Genomic DNA, 22234 nt, shown 5'->3' on the forward strand with positions numbered 1-22234 from the left:
ATTTTCAATACTTTTACCTTGTCTTCAATGTCACCAGAAGGTGTGTTTTTGGAGTCAATTGCAGACATTCAACTAAACTGTTGATAGAAGTACAGTGTTATTTTGAGATTCACAAAAGTATGTTTTATGGCTGCTGGGTCATTATAAACCAGATTCAAATTTACACTAATTTGAAATATAAAGCAGTTGTCCTGGATAATTCAAATATTTACAGTGCTTACTGTATTCAGCTGACATATTTTGGGCCTGATTGACCCCATTATGTTACTCCAGGTCTATGCCTGTGGCACTCCATTAATTTCAGTAAAGCTGCACTAGTCTAGAACTGAAGTAGTGTAGTGGTGAATCAGGCCCAGTATCCTTAAGGACCATTTGTAGTTTGTTTGGGGTTCAGTCCAAATGAGGAAATTAGTGACCAAGGGCCAAGATTAGCAGCTCAAATAACTGGTCACGGGATTAGGGTACTCATGTTTGTCTTTCTGCCTTGTGTGATCTACTGTATGTTGACCAAACAGTACATTTTGGAGGGAGAGGGAAGACTCTGTTTCAGCCAAGGAGAGACTGAGTTTTCTGTATGTTTAGTGTAGAATAAATGTTAAGTTGTTGGCTGGTTGCAGAGGTTAAATGGTGGAAAAGTTTTCTGTGTGTGTCTTTGATTCAGAAAAAATATGAGAGCTTCTACATTTTAAAGGAGTCCTTTGTCTTTCAGGTGGAGTGATGCTGCTCAATTAGGTGTTGCGGCAGAGAGCGTGCCATCGTTTAACCAACTCCTTGGGCTTGCTGATCATTTCATTCCAGTGTTCCAGCTCTTTGCCCCTCGTGTACATGAAGGGCCCAACCACTACACGACCCAGCAGGTGGGTTTCTGAATAGAAAAAAAGAATGTGGTTAGTGGCCAGCACCCATACTATGTTCTGGTTAGATCCTTACCTAGGAGTGGAACAACAGCATTTCTTTTACTGTTTGTATAATAAGAGAAAAAAAAATTTTTTTTAAATCAAAATTTCCAAAGTGTGTGCTATAGATCTGGGGCTATAGTGTTCTCTCAGTACACACACATTAAAGATGATCACCCCCACCACTGCAGAGTTCCCACCAGTGACTCAACTGTTGGGAGATATTGCAGGTGGTGCACACCCAATCAGATCAGCTTCGGCCTGTTCCATCACTTACAGTGTACTGCCAGTCAGAGCTACTGTTCTGGGCAGACCGATCTTTATCTCTTCAAAACCTTCCACCTAGAGATTTATTTCAAAGATGTGCCCTGCTGTGGTCACCACCAACTTGGCTAGGATTCAGACCAATGTTGGAAGGTGAAAGGCTTTTGGCTCATGGAGGAAGCATATTTAGTTAGTGGAGCATCTGACTAGGCGTCAGAAGATCTGGGTTCTGTTTCTGGCTCTACCAATGACTCTGTGACAGTGGGCAAATCACTTAACTTTTCCAAGCCTCAATTACCCATATGTAAAATGGGGATGATCATCATCTGAACCTGCCTCACAGAGATGTGTTAACAGTTAATGTGTGTAAAGCACTTTTAAGATCCTCACATAAAAACTGTTGTATATTTACATCTTAATTACAATGCAGGCCATTACCGATCCCCCAAAGCCAGTCCATTCACCTAAACATTTTATATGGTAACCCATGAAAGCTTTTGTGTTTCAATACTGAATTCATCCTTGGGCTAGAGAGAGCAGAATCAGGGCCGGCTCTAACTTTTTTGCTGCCCCAAGCAGCAAAAAAAAGCGCCGCCCCCCCAGCCCCTCCCCCGCCGAGCGCCCCCGCCCCCCCGCGGAATGCCGCGCCGCACTGCCCCCCCACCGAGCGCCGCGCCGCCGGAGCGCCCCCCCCCAGGGAATGCCGCGCCGCGTGTGTCCCCCCCCCCCCGCCGAGCGCCGCGCCACCGGAGCCCCCCCCCCGCGGAATGCCGCGCCGCCCCCCCGCCGAGTGCCATGCCGCCGGAGCGCCCCCCGCCGAGCGCCGCGCCCCCGGAGCGCCCCCACCCCCCCGCGGAATGCCACGCCGCGTTGCCCCCTTAAGATTGGCCGCCCCTTACCAGGTGCCGCCCCAAGCATGTGCTTGGTTGCCTGGTGCCTGGAGCTGGCCCTGAGCAGAATGTAGCTGCTAATATACAGAAATTGACTAGATTGCAGCAGTTCTGGTGCTGATTTAAAGTTTCAGTTAATCTCAAACCTTTGGAACAGGATTCTCTCCTTCCCAACCCGAATTTCAAATGACAGGCTGTTGTCTGTCTAGATTACTTCCTTACTGATGCTGCTGTAAAGCAAGTATTGGATTTATGAATATGTGTGTGGAGAATTTCCAAATGTCATTCTAATATCACATTAGATATCTAATATCAAGGAACATTCCAGATAGATCCAGTCTCTGAAAAACATGTAAGGAACATACCCAAACAGACTAGTGAATGGCTCTAAAATGATTGTTGTTCGTTTTCCTCACTGTGAGACTCAAAAATGTACATGATTAGAATGCTATAGAATGAATGACATCTAACATATGAATTGTATTTAAAACCATTTTTTTAATGTCAGCTCTTTTAAGCTTTCTTCTGGTGGTTTAGTCATCTAAACAACAGCTTCTGAAATACCTGGCTGCCCATTAGCTCCTGATGGTTATCAGTGCAGGTTACTGTGACACTCCTGTGTTTAGAATTATCAAGAGTAAGCCTTGCCTTGCTGCAAATGTACAAGAACCTAGGAAGAGCTTTAGCGTTTCTCGACTCTCTATGAGCTGAGGGGTGAAAACATTATCTACTATCTGTTCTTATCAGTTTAATATCTCAGATATAGTAAATTCTGTTTCTTACTGTCTCCCTCAGCACTCTGGAGCACAGACAGGCTCAGGCTTGCTGTATCCAGCTCCGTCTGGTCTGCCTTGAAGCTGAAGGTTTCGTTATAGACTGGATTGGGAGATCCCAGAACAGCTGTTGTCTTTTTACATTTAATGAATTTATTGTGGTTCATTAGGGACACTTTGATATACACACCTGAGGTGAAAAAAAATTCCAAGGAGAAGAAAACAACATGTCAGGGGCACTTGAGAGAAAGGATAAAGATAATTCAAAACAATTTCATGATTTCAGAAACTATATTTAAAACAAATTAGGTCATAAAACTAATTAGATGAAAGCCTTATGACACATGCAGAAAGATGGCAATATGCACTGACATTATCTAGTGAGTACACTAACTATGTAGACCCTCATTCGGGAAGGCAGAATCCCTGTTCCAGACAGCACTTAAGCAGGTAGTTAAGTCTCATTGACTTTTTATCCTCCCTTGAGTGGATGGGTAAATTTGTGGAAGGTATTGGCAGTTGGGAAATAAAGAGGTGGCTGGGAGCTGTTTAAAATTGTCTCTTTGTTTGGTTGATTATTTCTTCTAAGAGACCTTGCAAAATAGAAAAAGAAGGGTGAGGTGGGGGAAGAACAGCAAGAAAAAGTCTTCCTTGCTTCCTGTCTGGACTGACCCTGCTCCTCAGTGTTGTTGAGCCAACATTTGAAAATAAGAGCCAAAGCAGCCTCTAAATTATTCCATTTTCCCTCTTCATCTTCAGTATTCACTGGCAAGCATAGAAGAAGGTTGATCTTAGTGGCTAAACAGTATTGTTTTCCTGAGGGAGAAATAAGAGCTCCCCTGCTGCAACTGTTTGTTACTCCCTGCCACTCAGGGAGAAGACGGCAGAAAAAATCCAGGCCCACCATCATTTCCAGTCTTTTGTTGCAAAACTAATTAAAAATATGCTAAGGCTGGTCCTGAACAGTCTGATTCACTGGGGAATGGTATGGGGAGCCCAATCACCTTCAGAGTAAGAACATAATCCCACTCTCAATTAGTAGTTTTTGAAGATTAAACTCTAGGAATTGCCATTTTGAGTCAAACCCAAGATCCGTGTAGTCCAATATCCAGTCTCTGAGGAAGGGGCAAAAACGTAGCAATAGGCAAATGTAAGAGACACCCCCCTCCCTCCCCCCCACACACACCCGGCATAGATCTCCTCCTGGCCTCTATGGTTCGGGATTGACTTAAACCCTGAAGCACAAGGTTGAATATCCCTTCCAAAATGTTGTTATAATTAATTATGTTAACTGGATATATAATAATTGAATATTCTTGATTTCCATATAAATATGCAGTCTCTTTTTTAATCTTGCTAAATTGGTTTTGAGTGAATGTAATTTCTCAGTTCCTTTTACCTCGTATCTTGGTTTTGCATGAATAATGTTCTTTGATCAGAAGAACAATTGTTTTGGTATCATTGTGGATTATCCTTATAGCTAGAGAACCAGCTTTTGAAGGGACATCTGGAAGTTCAAGTAAATTATAGATGATGTTTTAGATGCTCTGGGACCCACTGTAGCTAGTACATGAGATTTTCATCTATAGGGACCTGAGTTCAACTTAAATCTCAGGTGACTTATTGATCCTGCTCCCCTTCAAATCAATGGAAATCAGTGGATCCAAACAGGAGTTTGGAGATTAACATTTTAGTCCTGGTTTATCCACATCACAAACTTAGTTAGTCAGCAGTTTCTGCTCAAGAGGGACCATGGATTTATCAGAGTAGTGGCTTTTCACACAACAGCTGAGGTATGTTGATTGTGGTATGCCTTGGCTTAAAGAAGTTAGCCCATAAACTGCCTGCACTAAGCCTGGGTCAAGCCACTCCTCATTTTCACAAGCACTACAGTCACTCAAGTTTTAATCAACCAGTAAACAGTCCCTTATTGGCCTATACCTTGCTATAGAATACAAAGCCCTTGCTCCTAAGATCAGCTCTTTGGGGAAGGGACCTTTTCTTTGTTCTGTGTTTGTACAGCACCTAGCACACGGGGGTCCTGGTCCATGATTGAGGATCCTAAGTGCTATAGTAATACACATAATCATAATTAACAACAATCAGTACGGAAACAGAGAGCCTATAAACTGTAAATGTAGGAACCTTCTCATTCAAGTTCTTCCCTTTAGGATTTGCCAGAGAATCTGCAGTCACGAAGTCAGCTGGAGCAGTGGGCATTATCAAAGGAAATAAGAGCGGTTTGTTTAAAGGTCTTTAAATATTAGCCCTTTATCCTGGGGAATTGCTTATTGACAGCACTTCCTTCCTTCCTTCCTCCTGCAGAGCTTCCCCAGCCCTGTCAATGCACGGATTACTAGAATAATGTGCAAGAGCCTGGCATCCAATTAACACAGCAGCTCAATGGCCAATGTGATGAAAGAAGCAAATTTAATCGGACTCTCACTGCTGCAAAATTTAAAGTCCTGCACTTTGGGCCAGAGCGGAGATGAGCTGTGAGAGGAATACACACTCTCGTGTGTGTGCGCGCGCACACAAACACACTCTCTCCCTCTCTCTCTCTCGCAGGACCCCTTTTCCAACCTTAGGACCCTACATTCACCTCATTTGCAATTCATCTCCCAGAAGTCAGTTGTATAAACCTCCTTATCTTAGCTATCTGTTCGCTTTCTAGTGCCCATTTATAATAGTTGCTTTCTGCCTGTCCATTATTTACCTCTTACTGCAGAGGCATTACCTGTTAGGTCATGACTTTGCTTACTAGAAAGATGGGTATTTTCAGTGCTACTACTGTACAACTCCTCTTACAACATTCCTGGCCTAAACAAGGAAAATTCATCTCTAGTAACGTTATAAAAAATTTTGAGAGAGCATTTATTCTGGGGTTAATAGAATGATTCCCACTGCCTGGATGTTTATAGATATCTTGTACAAAGACAGATTTCAGAGCAGCAGCCGTGTTAGTCTGTATCCATAAAAAGAACAGGAGGACTTGTGGCACTTTAGAGACTAACAAATTTATTTGAGCATAAGCTTTCGTGGGCTACAGCCCACTTCATCGGATGCATGTAGCGGAAAATACAGTAGGAAGATATATATATGTATTTTCCGCTACATGCATCCGATGAAGTGGGCTGTAGCCCACGAAAGCTTATGCTCAAATAAATTTGTTAGTCTCTAATGTGCCACAAGTCCTCCTGTTCTTTTTGTACAAAGACAGTTCATCTCCATCAATAAGACAGAGACTCTACGCACTTTATAATTACAGCTACTGAAGATCTCTATAGAGAAAATTAAACTGTACTCAACTGTAAGAGAAAATCTTTTATATTGATATGGCTCCTTTTATCCCCAATCACTTCACAAATCACTAGAGATGGATACAGCTGGATTCAGAGATGTATTTTGAATATCCACCAGTTCAGGTTGTTTGGATCTGTGGGTTTTTGGGCCAATCTTTACGTACATCAACTCTGAAATGCAGCCCCAGCCCCACTTTCCCCCCAGACTGAAGGACAGCAACCAGCTGATATTCACTACATAAAAAGATGTTGGGAGAGTAAAGCTTGGCCAAGGACACCAGGGCAAACCATTTGCATCCACAGTTAATTGCAGGCACAATCCCCCAGGCCTCCTTATTTGTAGACAAAATATTATGCCTCACACAAATGGAGGCCTGGTTGAGACCTATTTTCAAAGTTAGGCCCTATTTATCCAGATGTGCCAAACAAAAGCTTTGATTCACATTGGATCTACATACTGGAAAAAATGGCCATCTTTAATTTACGAGCCTTTGTGATTTTAGCACTTGGAGATTTCAAATTACTAAAAAGAAAAGGTATGATCTGACCTAAAGCTAAGGGAATTTCAGTGTCTTGCTAGCTATTACCTGAGCAGCAAATATCTACTAACAGGCTATATTAGTGCTGTTACACAAATATGCATTTTAAACCTATATTTATTTTTCATGCTTTGAAAATTCAATGGTGACTGTTATCTAGGGTTACCATACGTCCGGATTTTCCCGGACATGTCCATCTTTTTGGTCCTCAAATCCCCGTCTGGGAGGAAATTCCAAAAAGCCGGACATGTCCGGGAAAATAGGGGTCGTGGGGCTTGGGGCCGGAGCCGGAGCCGCTGGGGCCGGAGCCGGAGCCGCTGGGGCCGGCGGTGCTCGGCCGCCAGCTGGCGCCGCTCGGCCAGGGCCAGCGGTGCTCGGCCGGGGCCGGGCCTGGGCCGGGCGCCGCTCGGCCGGAACCGGGGCCCGAGCCGAGCTGGGCCGGAGCCGCTGGGACCGGGGCTGGGGGTGCTCGGCTGCCGGCCGGCGCCGCTTGGCCGGGGCTGGGGTCGGGGCTGGAGCCACCGGGGCCGGGGTGGGCCAGAGCTGCTCGGCCGGGGCCGGCGCTCGGCCAGAACCGGGGCCAGCGCCCCAGGGCCCGAGCCGAGCCGGGCTGGAGACACCGGGGCCAGAGCCTCTTGGCCGGGGCCAGCCACTGGAGGGTGCCGCTCGGCCGGGGGGCCCGGACTGGGCTGCGCCTCCCCCGCCGCCCCAGCCCCTGCCTGTTTCAGGCTTCCCACGAACGTTTGATTCATGGAAAGCAGGGGAGGGGGAGGAGCAGGGGGCGGAGCGTTCAGGGGAGGGGGCGGAGTTGGGGTGGGGACTTTGGGGAAGGGGCGGGGTTGGGGCGGGGCCAGGGCCCCGTGGAGTGTCCTCCTTTTGTTTTATTAAAATATGGTAACCCTACTGTATACTTGTCCAAAGCCCTGTTTCCTGCCTCCTCTATCTGCTGTGCTTTTTCTTGCCATCAATCTTTGTCTTGAGCAATGGACATGTTCAAAAGATTTCCTTGCACATTGAGCCCTAGTCTGCCTTCAGTCCACATGCTGAAATCCCAGGGACATCTCCAAAATGGCCCAACAGAATTATGCCAGAATTATACCTTCCAAAAATCATTTGCTTCTAGGCTGAACATTAACTGCAGAAATACAGGGTTTGTCCTGGACATGCTCTCTCAACTGTAACAGCAGATTCACTGGTGCAAAGCTCTACCTGCAACTTCCTCAGGTTGTAATCGAGGCAAAGCAGAAAGCAGGTCACAACAGGATTTGACAAGTGTCTTGCCTTCCTTTCATTTCCCTCCTCTCTGCAAACCAGTTTCCCACCCAATGAATATGCAAACAGCAAATATCCAAATCTAGTTAGCACAGGAACACAACACAGTTTGCTTCTGTGCAGAAATTTAAATCTCCCTAGTGTTTGGTCGTTCAGTGGAGTCACTTAACGTAAGCACTGGGAAGATGTTCCAGGAAGAAGCAAACCAGAACAGGAATCCAGGGGTAGTAACAGAGGCAGGTAATACTCACTGGCAGCATATCTCTCATCCTGGAATTTTAATCCCTTCGCTCTCAGCACCACTACAGTGAGACGGCCCAGGTAGTCATTGTAGCTGAGAGAAAACTGGATATCGCCGTACTCTGAAGGAGGCTTTGGAAGTGGAAGGTCACTGTTAGAATGCATCTAAAAGGGTTTCTTTTCAGTCAGATATATTGGAAAACAGTGATTTCTGCCACTTTAGGAATGGGACATGAATTCTAGCATCTCTGTATTTCACTGTAGGGGTATTTGAAATCAGACACTAGTATAATTGCCTACATAGTGATTATTGCTCTACGGTTCTTTGCAGGAGATTTTGGCTTTATCCCTCCCAGTAAAACCTGCTTGCCCTTATTCACATAAATAGTTATTTACATCAATGAACAGGATTTGACCTTTCTGGATCCCAGTCTCAGCTGTGCCTCTTATCCACCCAACACAGTCAAGGTGTCATTCCCCACCCTGCCACCCGTATTCACTCACTCTCTGCCCCTCCCCCAAGGCAGGAAACCATCTTCTCCTCCTCCCAGTTCCCCAGCACCAGCAGGAGTAATACTGTAACTCTGCATTGTAACAGTATGAAGTATTCTTACAATTGTCACTAACCAAGTTTCTGGCTTTTCTGGGTTTACATAAATGGTGGTCAAACCGTCTTCAATGTGTTATGAAAGTATTACCCACTGAGTCATATTAACACACTTGAAAAAAGTTTCCCCGAAAGGCTTGCCAGCAGCTTTCCTGCATTCCTATCCCTCCTCCTCATTTGGGATACAGCATCATTCATCCTGCTTTGTGCTGGGCCTTTCTTGAGTCCCCATTAATTCATAACACAAGCAAACAGCAGCAGGTGTTTTTTCATTTGGCTTTATGCCTCATCCTAGACATTGGGGAGATAGCTGTGTGCAGATGCAGCCGTTTCATTCCCGTGCTAAACACTGTGATGGGAAGCATTAAGTGTTATAGTGCTGTATGTGACACCCCCTCTCCCACGGCACATGTTAGGACCCTTGGTAAACTCTAATCCCCTAGCCCTTAACAAAAACAATCCCATATTTGATCTTGCCTTCCTCTGCCCCATCTATGCCCATGTGCAGGTACTATATATGTGCTGTAAAACTCCCTGGTCTCCCCAATAGGCCCATCACGATGGGAAAGCTCAAAAATACAAAACAGAGTGGTATTTGCCTAATGAATGTACCCTTTAATTAGTTGCCTACCTCCAGGTTTTCTGCTTCCAAATCTCTCCAAATTACCAATTTGCTGTCACCAGTTAATGTCTCATTTTTCAAAGGAAAAATCACTTGGCCTAGGAGATGGTGCTTTTTCTGTTTATCGACATGGTAGACTGAGAATTTCAGAGTCCGTTGATGCAATGTCTTACTAGAAACCTGTACAAAAATAGGCAGAACATTTCAATATAACAATATAATTTATTACATAGCTCTGCAACTTATCATTACCACATATGTGATGCATATATCTCTGAAATATTTTAGGGCATGTAATTTCTGTACTTAAAATAGGATATATATTTATATTTTTTATTAGCAAAATAGCTATGATAATCTGCATCCCAGTCTGCCCACTGCTTCTTCTGGCTTTTGAGATTGTATTTTTTTGTGTATAAATGCACTGAGAACTATGATAAACGTAATATATTATAAGAAATCAGAAATTAAGATGCCAGTATCTATGCTACTTGGGGCAAAATGGTGTAAACCAAATAGTGTAGATGAAAAATTAAATAAGATTTGTTTGACTTAGCTTGTAAGTTTGTTGGGGTATGGGACCATCTCTTTTGTGTTTTTTTTACAGTGCCTAACATAAACACACACCCCTGACTGGCCCTGGCAGTGCAAATAATAATAAATTGCCTCACAGCCAGAGAGCATTGTGACAATGTATGTGCTGGGAAAGGTCTGCCATGAGATGACACAGACCTCCTGGCTGCACAGCCTAGTGATCTTGTGTCCCTGACATCCAGAGTGACACATCAGATGTACCATCACAGTTAAAAGGCAAGTACCTGAAAAATAAAATTTTCATCAAACTGAGGGTTGAGGGTTTTGCGTTTGGTTTTGGACTGAAGGTAACGCCTTTCATCAGGCAGCAGATAAATTTTCACAAAGGGACTGCAGGAATCTGTAGGAGGCTGCAGTTTTCTAGCTTTTATCAAGGAGACGAGAAGCCTTTCAGCCTCTTGCTCATATTCCACTGAGAACCAAAGACGGCCAATGTTGCACTCAGGGAAGTCTGTCTCACTCTTGTCTTCAGGGAACTTGTACAGCTCTGGGTTGATAGACCCTATGACATAAGCTCCAGCTTTGCAAAATAAAAAACAAAACCAAGCAAGTTAACCTCAGACTACAGCAGTGTTTCTTACAGCTACTGCCTCTTTAGGGAAACCATGTAAAGCTCTTCTTTATTCACAGTCTATCTCTGTGTATAAATTCTGCATTTGAATTCCTTTTCCCTCAAAGGTTGAGGAGAGTTTGTAGAATCATCTCTTTTCTTCTTAATATTGTTATGGAGGCTTCTGTAGTGACTCTGCCATGGACAACTACTGGGGGGATGTAGCTGATGTTTGTTCCAGCCCTCCAGAGTGCAGCACATGGTCTCTTCTGCAATTGGCCATGCCTGCCCCTTGTGGGAGATGCTAACACTGACCAGACACTAGCCCCGAGCAGCCCATGTGTTGTCCCTATATCGAAGATACAAGGAAAGACTTGCTTCTTGTGCTCTACCCTCTCCCTTGTACAGCAGTGTAAGGGGTGGCCCCAGTCTGGCCCAATTCCTATCTAAACATACAGTATAGTGTTTGGGGCTATTACTGAAGAATACTGTAGTGTATCTACACTTTGTGATTTTTTATATATATATATAATCAATATCACTCCAGAGTGTGGCCAGATAACAATTGTAGTGTATAATATTTGCACAGCAAATGTGTTGCACAGTACTCAAGCTTCCTTTCCAATAATCTGTCCCACCTTTGCAGTGTCACCATACCCAAGGAGTGAAAAGAACACCGGGGCCCAGACTCCGGAGTCACGTAGGGGTCACTGTCCTCCTGAACATGCTCTCCATTTGTCAGGTTAATCCAGTCTCGCCCATGAAATTTTGGTGGAATGATGAACGGAACGCTTCTAGTTCTGCTCAGAACAACAAACAAACAACTCTTCCAGTTTAACTAAGAAAACCAAACTCCATCAGAGAATAATACAGTTAGTTGTAGTTCCATAGTTTTGCAGAAATTGTAGCTGCATTAGTCCATAGGTGGACGTGATTGATAATGCAATACCCCTTGTTTAGCCCATATAAAAATCATAGAAAGTTATTTATTTGTATGAAGGTAGCACCTAGAGGTCCCAGTCAGGGATTTGTGGCCCTCATTATGGCGGGCACCTTACATACAAGTAAACTTTCAGTCAGATCCCCTCTCCTTCTCTTTAATTAATGCTTCAAAGAAAAAAAGAATCAATTGAACTTTTTTGTTTAGAGATTGAGCACACCCGTAGCTCTCCAACTTTTTCAGTCGACTACTTCATTAGCTCATTAATTACTTTCCCTCATATCCAAAATTCCCACTGCTTGGTTCTTAAAATGTTTCATTCTAAGGACCACCAGGAAGGGCTCTGGTCCATGGATCAGAGTTTGAGAACTAACAAAAGTTATCCATGGTCCACGTAAGTTTGGTTTCCCCATCTTTTTATTGTTAAATTATATTACATCATATACATCAGAAATAAAGAATTACTGAACTGAGGTTATAGTAACAGTCACTTACCCTAAAGTAATGAATCACACAGCATTTTACCTTTCCTACATGATTGATTCCCCCCTCTCCCTGCATCATTTTGGGTTCCTGTCATACATTGTGTCCCACATTTGGGCCTTTGGCAGGTAGAGAAGTATTTAGCTTTATAAACAGTAGCCCATAAGAAAAAGAGGTCTATTCACCTTATGCTTTTTGGTTGAATTACAGAAGATGGCTGGGTTAAAGTCTGATCCTCCAGACTGGCATCTGGATGTGTTGGTGTGACTGAATCTGTGAGTTCCTCATAGGAAGGTTGGAGGCATATCTTCTTCCAAAGCAGGTACACTGCTATTCCAGTAAGTATCAATAAAAGGATTCCTCCTATTACACCTCCAGCCACAGCAGCTACCTGTTCTGATTACAGGAAAGCATACAAAGTGGGATCATCAATACATATAGGGCTTTTGGACAGGAATATTTAAATTTAAGAAAATGCTCCTAGGACTAAGAACTTAGTTTTTTGGTTTGCTGAAAGATTTGATGAGAATGGATTTGCTTATTTCACTGTCAATTATATTGGCTGAAACTTTGGAAATAGAATTGGACCCTCAAGAGTTTTCTTGGGGGGCCAGTCTGAGACTGGAATGAACTCCTCCATAACCTAAGGACCATCACAAACCCTCACCATCTTCCACTCCAGCTGCAAAGCACATTTCTTTGACCTGCCTTCTCTAACATAAATATATAGCAGCTTATAGTTAACAAAAACCTACCAAAACAAAACACTCCCCTGGATAGAGAACCTAACACCTGATAGATATTAGTTACATCTCTTAATACTCTACTGGAAGGTGATCAGATACTATGGTGATGAGCATGGAATAAGAACCTGCATAGAATATAAGTAAATGCCAACGCTTTCTTATTTTTATTCCAATTATCATGAGAGATTTTGTAGTACTCCCATTACAGGGAAAACAGGCTAGACTGTGTAGGGTGCACATTATACCATTACTTTGATTTGTTTCCTTTTACTTCAGTGTTCAGTTGAGACAATGTGTCCAAATGAAGAAAAAAGCTTTCATAAACATAGTTTAAAAATGAAACAAAGCAAAGAACCTTTAGTACAAAGGAAGTTTAGAAACAACAAAACAGAATTAGAGGATATGTATGTTTCCTGATCTGGAAAGATCAACTCAGGCACATCATCTAAAAGTTGTATCCTGAATCCTGATTTCTTAAGATAAAAATGAAACCCCGAGGAAGCAGTTTTGTAGCCAGCAAAAATGAAGATAATTTATCAAAATATCAAAGATGCCTTTAATTTAAGATGAATATGCAGAGATTCCTTGATGAGGATCTCTTATTCAGTAAAGAACAAGAGTTAGATATTGATAATGGACCCAATTCATTGGTACCCCAGGGCTACTTTACACCATCTCTGCTGGAATACAGAAGCCATAAAGAGACCATAAGGCCCACCACCACCCCACCCTGTCCCAGACCAGGAACTCCATTGGAAATCAGAGTCACCATAGCCAGTGGTATGCTACCCCAAGCAGGAGTCTTTGGTGCAAGTGGCATGTCATCTAGATTCCTAGTGGGGAGGGATGCATTCCTATACCTGGCTGTTCCTGGCTGCTGGAACAGTCCAGGGCGATTGGGGGCATTGCGAGGTAACCCCTCAGGCTGCTCTAACCTGAGCTAGGGTGACCAGACAGCAAGTGTGAAAAATCGGGACAGGGGGTGGGGGGTAATAGGAGCCTATATAAGAAAAAGACCCAAAAATCGGGACCATCCCTATCGGGACATCTGGTCACCCTAACCTGAGCTGGGGACTAAAATGTCAATCCTCAGCCCCAGAATAGAGGGAGGTGCTGAGGTGATGTAAAGCCACTTTCTTCAGTGTGGCCTCTCGATCTTCTTACATGTAGGAACAAGAGCCCCCTAAATCTTTTAGCAAGTATAGTCAATGGGGCCTCTCATCCCTCCCCTTGTATAGCATTCCAAGGGCATAAAAGAGGGAGTGGCCACAACTCTGCAATTCCTTCTGATCGCTGAAGGTGTGGTGAGCTCTGAATTTGCTTGGTGTCCTCTATTAGGCTTCCTTTTCTTATGCCTCACTTTTTGTAAGTGATTAATTCCACCCATGGAGTCACTTCCCTCCTAACTGCATCTGTTGTGTCCTTCAACTTTCTTCAGGCCTCTCCTTTGGCTTTTAACTCTCTTCTTTTGAAGGCCCAGACAACCTCCCTCTACTGGCTTAAACCCCCTCCATAAAAAACATTTTTTCTGCAAAGACTTTCAATGCTGATCATTGCAAAATTTCTCAAGTTCATGCTATCCCCTGGTGATATGTTTTGGGGTCACATGGGCTGGAGCCACAAAGTCTAGATCTGGAGCTGAACTTTCCCAGAGTTTGGTGGTATTTGAAATCAGGCTTCTCTCTATTTTCTGAATTGTTCTGGCTGTATTTGAAGTTCTGAACTAGATTCTAAACTCTTTTTCTGATGGGAGGAAGAGGAATCCTGTCTTATTTGTACAGCATCAAGCACAGTCTGCTTTCAGTAACTAATACTGGATAAAATAGCTCAGTGGTTTGAGCACTGGCCTGCTAAACCTAGGGTTGTGAGTTCAATCCTTAAGGGGGCCACTTAGGGATCTGCGGCAAAAATCTGTTTGGGGATTGGTCCTGCTTTGAGCAGGGGGTTGGACTAGATGACCTCCTGAGGTCCCTTCCAGCCCTGATATTCTATGTTTCTATGACATATTTGTTCAGATTTTGAAGTGACCAAATAGTATAAAGTATATAAATGGTTCTCTGGTAGTGATACCTCCAATTATACTTCACGCATTCATGTTATTTATGAATTCCCTGCTCTTCTTTATCTCCTCCTGAGGTGTGGTAAAGGAGCTGTATTTAATCAGCAGTCTGCATGGCAATACCAGCAAAAACTATTCAAAGATTTTTCGGGCCAGAAAGCACCATTAGATCATCTAGTCTGATCTCTGTGTGATTAAATAGAGGTTGTGACCATACTTCTTTTTTGTTTCTTTATTTTTTAATCTGCTTTTATATATTCCCCCTCCTCTCAACCAACATATGGATTTTTCAGAACAATGAATGTTATCTTTTTCTTGTAATCTGAAGATAGTGTGTCTAGAAACCAAAACATATCCAGCCTATGATTGTAATAATTGCTCTGGGAAACAGGAAACTCATTTGCCTGTTTGCTGTGGATTAATATTATTCTTGAAAGTCTGGGTGTGCTAAACTGGTAACCTAATTTCTTAACTGTTGCATAACTTTGAAGTTTGGAGAAACTGGCAACTCAGAAATTAACTCTTGAGCAAAGAACTTCTGTAGATGCACATTACCTGTTAGTCTTAGAGAGCATACTCATAAACTTCCACTGAAACACTCATGTAGGTAAAACTGGCTAATGTACAAATCTTCATCCATTGCTTTTTGAAGAGCAGAGTGAGAAGTGTCTAATGAAGGTAAGTCTTTTAGCTAAATTCCATGATAAAATGAGCACTGGTAAAAATGAAATAGTTCCACAGGTGTAATATCTGCACTGCAAATGTTTGTATGGTTGATGGTTTTATTCTCCACTCTGATGTATGTATATTAAAGAAAGGCAAGCATTTCAAGGGCCATAAAAGCTTAACCCACTTATCTTCTTTGCTATTTCCTTGTTTTCAACATATTTCCTTCTCTCCATTTCCGAGCACTTACTCCCTTTCCAACTATCCTGTGTTCTGCTTACGTAGCCTGCCCACGCAGCCTTATCCACACAACCATCAGTGACAATAAACCAACAGGTGTTGTGGTGTAACTACAACAGCCATCCATGGAATGCACTGAAGTAAATCCAAAGAGAATGAGCTCTTAACATTTGCACAAATTCAGTGAGATTAATTTGTTCACTGTTGAATCACATCATTAAACATTTCTGACCCATTTGCCCCACCCATTGACAGCAAATCCATCTTTTATTCATATTTGGGTAAATCCACAGGAATTTTATTGGGTTCAACAGAGCTTCTTAGAATTCACACCCCGTATCTAAAGCAGAATTTGGCTTATTGTCTTTTTAAAGCAGTTTGCCTGATCTGTTTAAACCAACAGCAGTAGCCAATAGATTAGGAGGATACAGTGCAGTATACATCAGAAAGACAGCCATTACAATAGGTGTGATTGGTTGTGTATAAGAAGAAAAATGTTTGTATGATTAAATAACTGCCTATGTTCATGAGAAATTGGTGTACTGTATGTATGATATAGAGCATAGGAGTTAGAGATGGAAAGAACCAGTTAGAACATTCAGTTAATCTCCTCCAACCTCTTGCTTTGCAAGGATGAGCTATCAACATGTGTAAGATACTACCCTTGATTTTAGCACACCCACTATTTTGATCGGTGGGTTTTCTGTCTCTCAGGCTTAGAGTCTCTTGTTTGCAAAAGTAACTGTGTATATAAGCTTTCTCCTCCTCACACTCCCCATCCTTCCCACCACTCTCTGGTAAATCTGCAGCCTGCGAAATGACCATACCGATACCATACCAAATAAATTCTATTGTGGTTATATAGTCCGGCAGCACTGCCTCACAAATTTTAATTCATACACAAGTCTCAGATCTGCAATGTATTTTCTCTTCATTCTCATTATAGTTTACACATTTGTCTTAGCATAAACCTTTATGACAGAAAAGTGCAGAGTGTTTTCTGAAAAATCTATCAGCTTTTACATTTCCTTATTTGCTTGCTCTCTCTGCCTTACATGCATTACATACAACAGACTCTAAGCAATTATTTGATAGGAAAGCAATCACCAAGGGCATATAATAAAAATCAAGTGGGAGACCTGAGAATTAGAGGGATGGTGCTTCATAGCTGGGGTTCTGGGCGAGAGCTGAATAACTGTATAGTGGTTCATGTTCACGTGTGCTACTAGAGATGGGTTGGAGCTGCAAAGTTCTGCTTTGGATCCATAACTAAACTTTCCTAAAGTGTTTATTATTCTGTTATTTATTTAAGGAGCATGTTAGCAGGATGGAGCAGGTCACCCCCCTCCCCCCCCAGCACAGAAGCAACCTGGAGATTTCAGCAACTCAGGAAGTTTAGAAAGTGGTTTGTCAGAGGAGCAGTGTGGAGAGGGGCTGGATTTTTGAAGAGGAGGGAAATTTCAGGTCAGATTGGGTTCACAGGAACCTATATCAGAGAAGAGCAAGGATGAGATTGATGCAGGCATGGGGGTGCTGGAGGGGACCTAGCCATGTACTGACATGCCCCCTCTCCTGGCTGATGAACAGCTGGTAATGGTTTGGTATCCAGTCCCCTGAGACATTAGGGAGGGGGAGGTGAAGGGGGGAGAACAGCTGTGTCTGTGTGCCCCCCTCCCCATACCAGGCATCACTCTCTCCTCGGTGCTTGGGCAGCTAAGTGTCCAGTGCCACCACTGACCTCCCCAGGGACAGGGCTGCTGGAACTAGGGGTGTAGGGGGTGCTGCTACACCTTCTGGCTTGAAGTGGTTTCCATCATATACAGGATTTACAGTTTAGTTCAATGCCTTTCAGCACCCCCACTGTACACATTTGTTCCAAGGACACTGGCCTAGGTGTGGGGCCGGCAGAGATCTGAGCCCCAAGTTACACCTGATTGGCTCCCCTTAGATTGTGCCCCATTCCCCACACCCCCCTCGCTGGCGGATGCCCTGGGCCTCTACAGGCCAACCCCGGCACTTACCAGACATGGGTCTTGGGGCCTCAGCTGCTCGGCTGGATCCTTTGTCCCTCAAATTCACAGGCTCTCCCCTATCTCCCCCAGTCCACGGCAGGGCGATCAGCTCCTTGTCTGCCCTTCCCGCGGCGGGGGGCACGGGCTCCCTGCCCCCCAGCAGCACTAGCAGGGTCCCAGGTTCTCAGGTGCCAGCTGGTGACTTTTTCCCCACGTGCATCTTGTGTTCCCAGGCAGCAGCCGGAGATTAGGGAGCGGGAGGCAGCGAGTCCTTGGCCAACTGGCCGCTGCTTCCCTCGCTCCTGCTGCCCAGCCTGCTCCTCCTCCAGTCACAGAGGAGCTGCTCGGTATTTAAAGGGCTGCAGGGATCTGCCTGCAACTGGAGGCTGGGCAGGGACAATGGAGCAGGCTCTGCAGTCAGCCCCCCCTGCCCACCCCTGAGGTTTATAGCATCCGTACAATAAAAGCACCAACACCAAGCCGCTTCCTTTATTGGCTTCCTGGTCCTTGAAGCTGTGCTCTTCGGCTGGAGGAGTTGGTGGGAGGGGAGGTTCCTGGTTCCTGCCTTCTGCTGGGAAAGTCACGCCGGGCTTTATCAGAGCGATGTTTGTTCAGCTAAGAAAACAGCCGTAGTCCGAGTGTATTTAAGTGTACAGGTATCTAGTGTTGTTACAGCACGTCATTAAAAAGGAGTTTTCTGCCTGCAGAGCGATGCCCTCTGCACTGAGGCAGTGAAAGACCTTGAAGTGCTCGTTCGAAACCGAGCTTAGTTGAATAGGGATCAAACTTCAGGGCAGGGACTGTGGCAAGCCTGACATTCGAACCAAGGTTTTCCTCTGGGAGGCGGACTCCAGCGGTTACCGCGCCAGCCTGAGAGGCAGGGGAGTGGGATTCTGCCACTGACTTGCTGTGGGCATAGCGCTTCACCTCTTTGCTTCAGTTTCCTCCGTGTTAAAATGGGAGTTACGGATCTTTGCAAAGGACGGTAGGAAGTATTGTGTCTTAGTGCTATAGATGTGCAAAGTACTATGCAAGAATTATCAATTATTTATACATTTCTAAAGTGTAAACCTTGATAGGCTGGTTCACTTGTTTTAAGCCCCATAAAGAACAATGAATTTATTGTAGTGTATTTAGCAAAGTTGAAGGTGAATTAAGTCTCCTCCTTATCCACTGGGCAGGTATGGCAAAGACAGCACGAGAGCAAACTTTCTCATAAGGCCCCCGCCCCCCCCCACCACCACCACCTATATGCCTCAGACATGTCCTGAAGGGGCTCCCTGCAGGCTGTTGAGAGCAGAGTTCTGTTCTCATTTAACATCTATATAAATGGACTAGAAGAGAGAGTAAACTCCATATTAATGAAATCTACAGTTGATACTAAATCGGGAGGAGTTCTGAATACCAGTGGGGACAAAGAAATAGTACAAAGGGGATAGATTGGAAGCATGAGCATAAATAAAAAAAAATAGGATTCATGTTGGAAAAAAGTCAAGTACCTCATCTAGAGGAAAAATAACTGAAACACGGCTATTCATTGGGGAGGGAGATAAAGGTGGAAAACAGCAAGGTTGAAAGAAACCCAGGGGTGATCAGAGGTGTCAAATAAGAGACAGGCCTCCAATTAATTTCACATAGATGAAACAGCCTAGCTTTCCTACCACTGACACTGGATTTGGACTGGCAACTTCTACCTCCTTAGTAAAGGTGAACTCAGTGGTGTAGTGATTAAAATAAAGAAGTGTGTAAACTCTATATTTCCCAATGCAGAAGTCGGTAAACTATGTTTACCTGTGTTTACCATCAACTACACTACTGGGTGAAATGTAATGGTTTATAGATTGTGAGCTCTTCAGGGCAGGGAATGAGAGTGGGATATTCAAAAGAATCTAAATGAGGAGTATAAGTCCCAGTGAAAGTCAATGAGACTTGTGCTCCTAATTCACGTAGGCACTTTTGAAAATCCCACGCCATGCCTTCATATTTGTTTGTGCAGTGACTAGCACAAGGGTGAAGAAGGCAACCCTGACTGGGATCTCTGGGCACCACTATAATTTTCATAATGACCATTATAGGCAGGGCTGGTAGCACCATCTATTATTAAGGTTTCCCGTTATAAGACCCCATTTTCACTTGCTGATATTTTTGTCAACCTTTAATCATTTGGGCTGAATTTTTTCAGGCTAGGTGTCTTCCACAGCCAAAATGGTCCAGCTGTTTCTAGTAACAAGGTTATGGAAAAACACATTGTTTTGCCATGTCAGAAACTTCCGGCAATCTTTTCTTTTGAAACACTTTAGTGCCCCATGCTTTGGAACAGGAACTTGAAATTTAGCAGTGGGGGAGGGCTCTCTGTCAGGCCTTTTGTCATCTCTGAAAATCCACCCACATTTGACCAAGTTATAGTAAAATTGCAGATTGTTCATGCTCAGTAGAGTCTTCTTAGATTTTAGCAGCTAAAATATCTGAAGATTCCTGTGGAAAAATAGTATGCGATCATATTGTTAAATATTTTATCAGAATGCATATACACGCAGGGGCAGATTAAGGTAATACAGGTAACCTTAACTCTGGGATTTCCTAACTTTTTTGTGGCTTGACTTTGCAGCCTTAATACTGTTCTTTTCATGTTGATTTTGTGTGTAATAAATATACACAGACTCCAATTCATTAACAAAATATATGTGTGAACTTAAAAATTATAAAGGAGTATATTTGAAAACAAAATTCAATTCTTCTTTCACTTACCTGCCAAGACATGGAAGTCAAGATTCTGTCTTTCTCCTACAGCAGCGGATGCCATTACTAATAAAACCTTAAGCACTGTAAGGAATGCGGCTCCCTTCTTTTTTACATCTTTGAGTGTTTTAGGAGAACTCCTGAACTCGGACTATGGTAACTACCAAGACTTTCAGTCTAATTTTAGACTGTATTTGTACTTTTTGCATGTGTCCTGTTCATAACTTGGGCTCTCTGATGGGATGTGCATACTCCACACCAGGCAGGAAAGGGTTAATCACACACTCTGGGTGGAGGAAGTCCATAGTGGAGGCTCCAGCCCAGGCGCTATTACAGCCCTTGCCTGCGGGTGCCAGAGATCCCAAGACACAGACTGAAGACCTGTTGCCTACAGCTGACTGGCTAGAGTCAGAGTCGGAGTCCCAGGGAGTTACCTGTGCCGTGGAGACCCTGATGTCATATGGATTGCAGCTTCAGGAATTGACCCAGCGAGGTGGAGTGAGTGGTATCTCCCACCTGTGTAAGGTCTGCGTGTTGCAGTTGGATTCCTTGCTAACCCAATGGCGGACCACTCCGCCACTGTTAGGGCCCTTGGTTGGGACTTGATGGAGTCAGATGGGCCCAGGTCTCCCTACCCTGGCCGCCACCCCTTTGGTGACTGCCACTTGATCTGGCCATTAGGCTGCGCTGTCCTGCACTTGAGGGCCATGCTATTGACTCTGACCACTAGGCCACACTGCCCTGCACTCGAGGGTCGCCATATTGACCCCGGTCTCTTGGCCACACTGCCCTGCACTCGAGGATTGCTATATAAACTCTGTCTGCTAGGCCATGCAGCCCTTTACTCAAAGGCTGCTCTATTGACTCTGGCCATTAGTTGACACTGCCCAGTGCTCACAGGCGGCCATATTGTCTCGAGCCAATAGGCCACACAGCCCAGAACCCAAGGGCCAATGCTTTGACTCTAGCCATTGGGCAGCACTGTAACCGCTATATCAGTGCACCCCAAACGGGGTTGGGGTGCACATACAGCGCCACACGCTCTCATATACTTTTTTAAAAATTGGCTTCTTAATACTTATAGACGTTAATAAGGTTCTAATGAAATTAAATCTGGTTCAATAAAATTTACTCTAAAATCCTATTAGACTTCATTAGAATAAAATCCTTTCTATAGAATGTTTGAATCCATCTTCATAACACTTAAAATTTCCTGCTGTAATTCTTAGCTAGATTGGCTTAACACTCTAATTATTTTGTATAGGAATTTTCCAGCAGGGAGATAGCATTTCAGGTCACCTTTAAATATAAAGCCATTTATCTCTCATGTATATTTCATCTCCACCTTCTCACATGTTGCTAGTTACTGAATGTATTTATTTTACAAAAGTGATTTTCTCTCTCTGTCAGTTGTTTCTGCTATACTTATTTCTACAGTGGATTCATAATTATTCTGGATTTGGGCAAGAGGCCCCCCAGTTTATGAGCAGACTTCTTGCTGTTTACCTGGAAGGGATGTGGAATGCCATCACCACGGTATCGTGCCCCTTTCGCTGTACACTTGTAGAAGCCTTTCTGCTGAGCATTGCAGGGTTGAGACTCCTCAACGTTTGGAATTGTGTGGGGATTGCAGAGGACTGACAGCTTCCCATGCTACTGTCCCCTCCTCAACCAACAGAAATATTAGCTGATATCCTAATGGGAGTTACTGCTGGTTGAAGCATTGGACTGCTTCGTGGACTCTTGGATTGCTACAATCCTCCGTGGACTGCTACTGAGCAGTTACAGGGATCCCAGTCA

The 22234-nt window shown here is 44.0% G+C and overlaps 1 protein-coding gene across 1 annotated transcript; it reads right to left on the reverse strand.

Annotated features, from left to right (window-relative positions):
* Positions 1-728: 728 nt before the first annotated feature.
* LOC135881534 (synaptotagmin-15-like) lies at positions 729-13624 on the reverse strand. Its single transcript, XM_065408204.1, has 8 exons — positions 13579-13624; positions 12158-12368; positions 11207-11349; positions 10224-10519; positions 9415-9585; positions 8188-8308; positions 2834-3013; positions 729-865 (listed from the first exon to the last, which is right to left on the reverse strand). Exons 1-8 carry the CDS (start codon positions 13622-13624, stop codon positions 729-731), a joined length of 1305 nt encoding a protein of 434 aa, XP_065264276.1.
* Positions 13625-22234: the final 8610 nt, after the last annotated feature.

Source organism: Emys orbicularis, chromosome 7 (assembly GCF_028017835.1).
Source record: "Emys orbicularis isolate rEmyOrb1 chromosome 7, rEmyOrb1.hap1, whole genome shotgun sequence".
Lineage (NCBI taxonomy): Eukaryota > Metazoa > Chordata > Testudines > Emydidae > Emys > Emys orbicularis.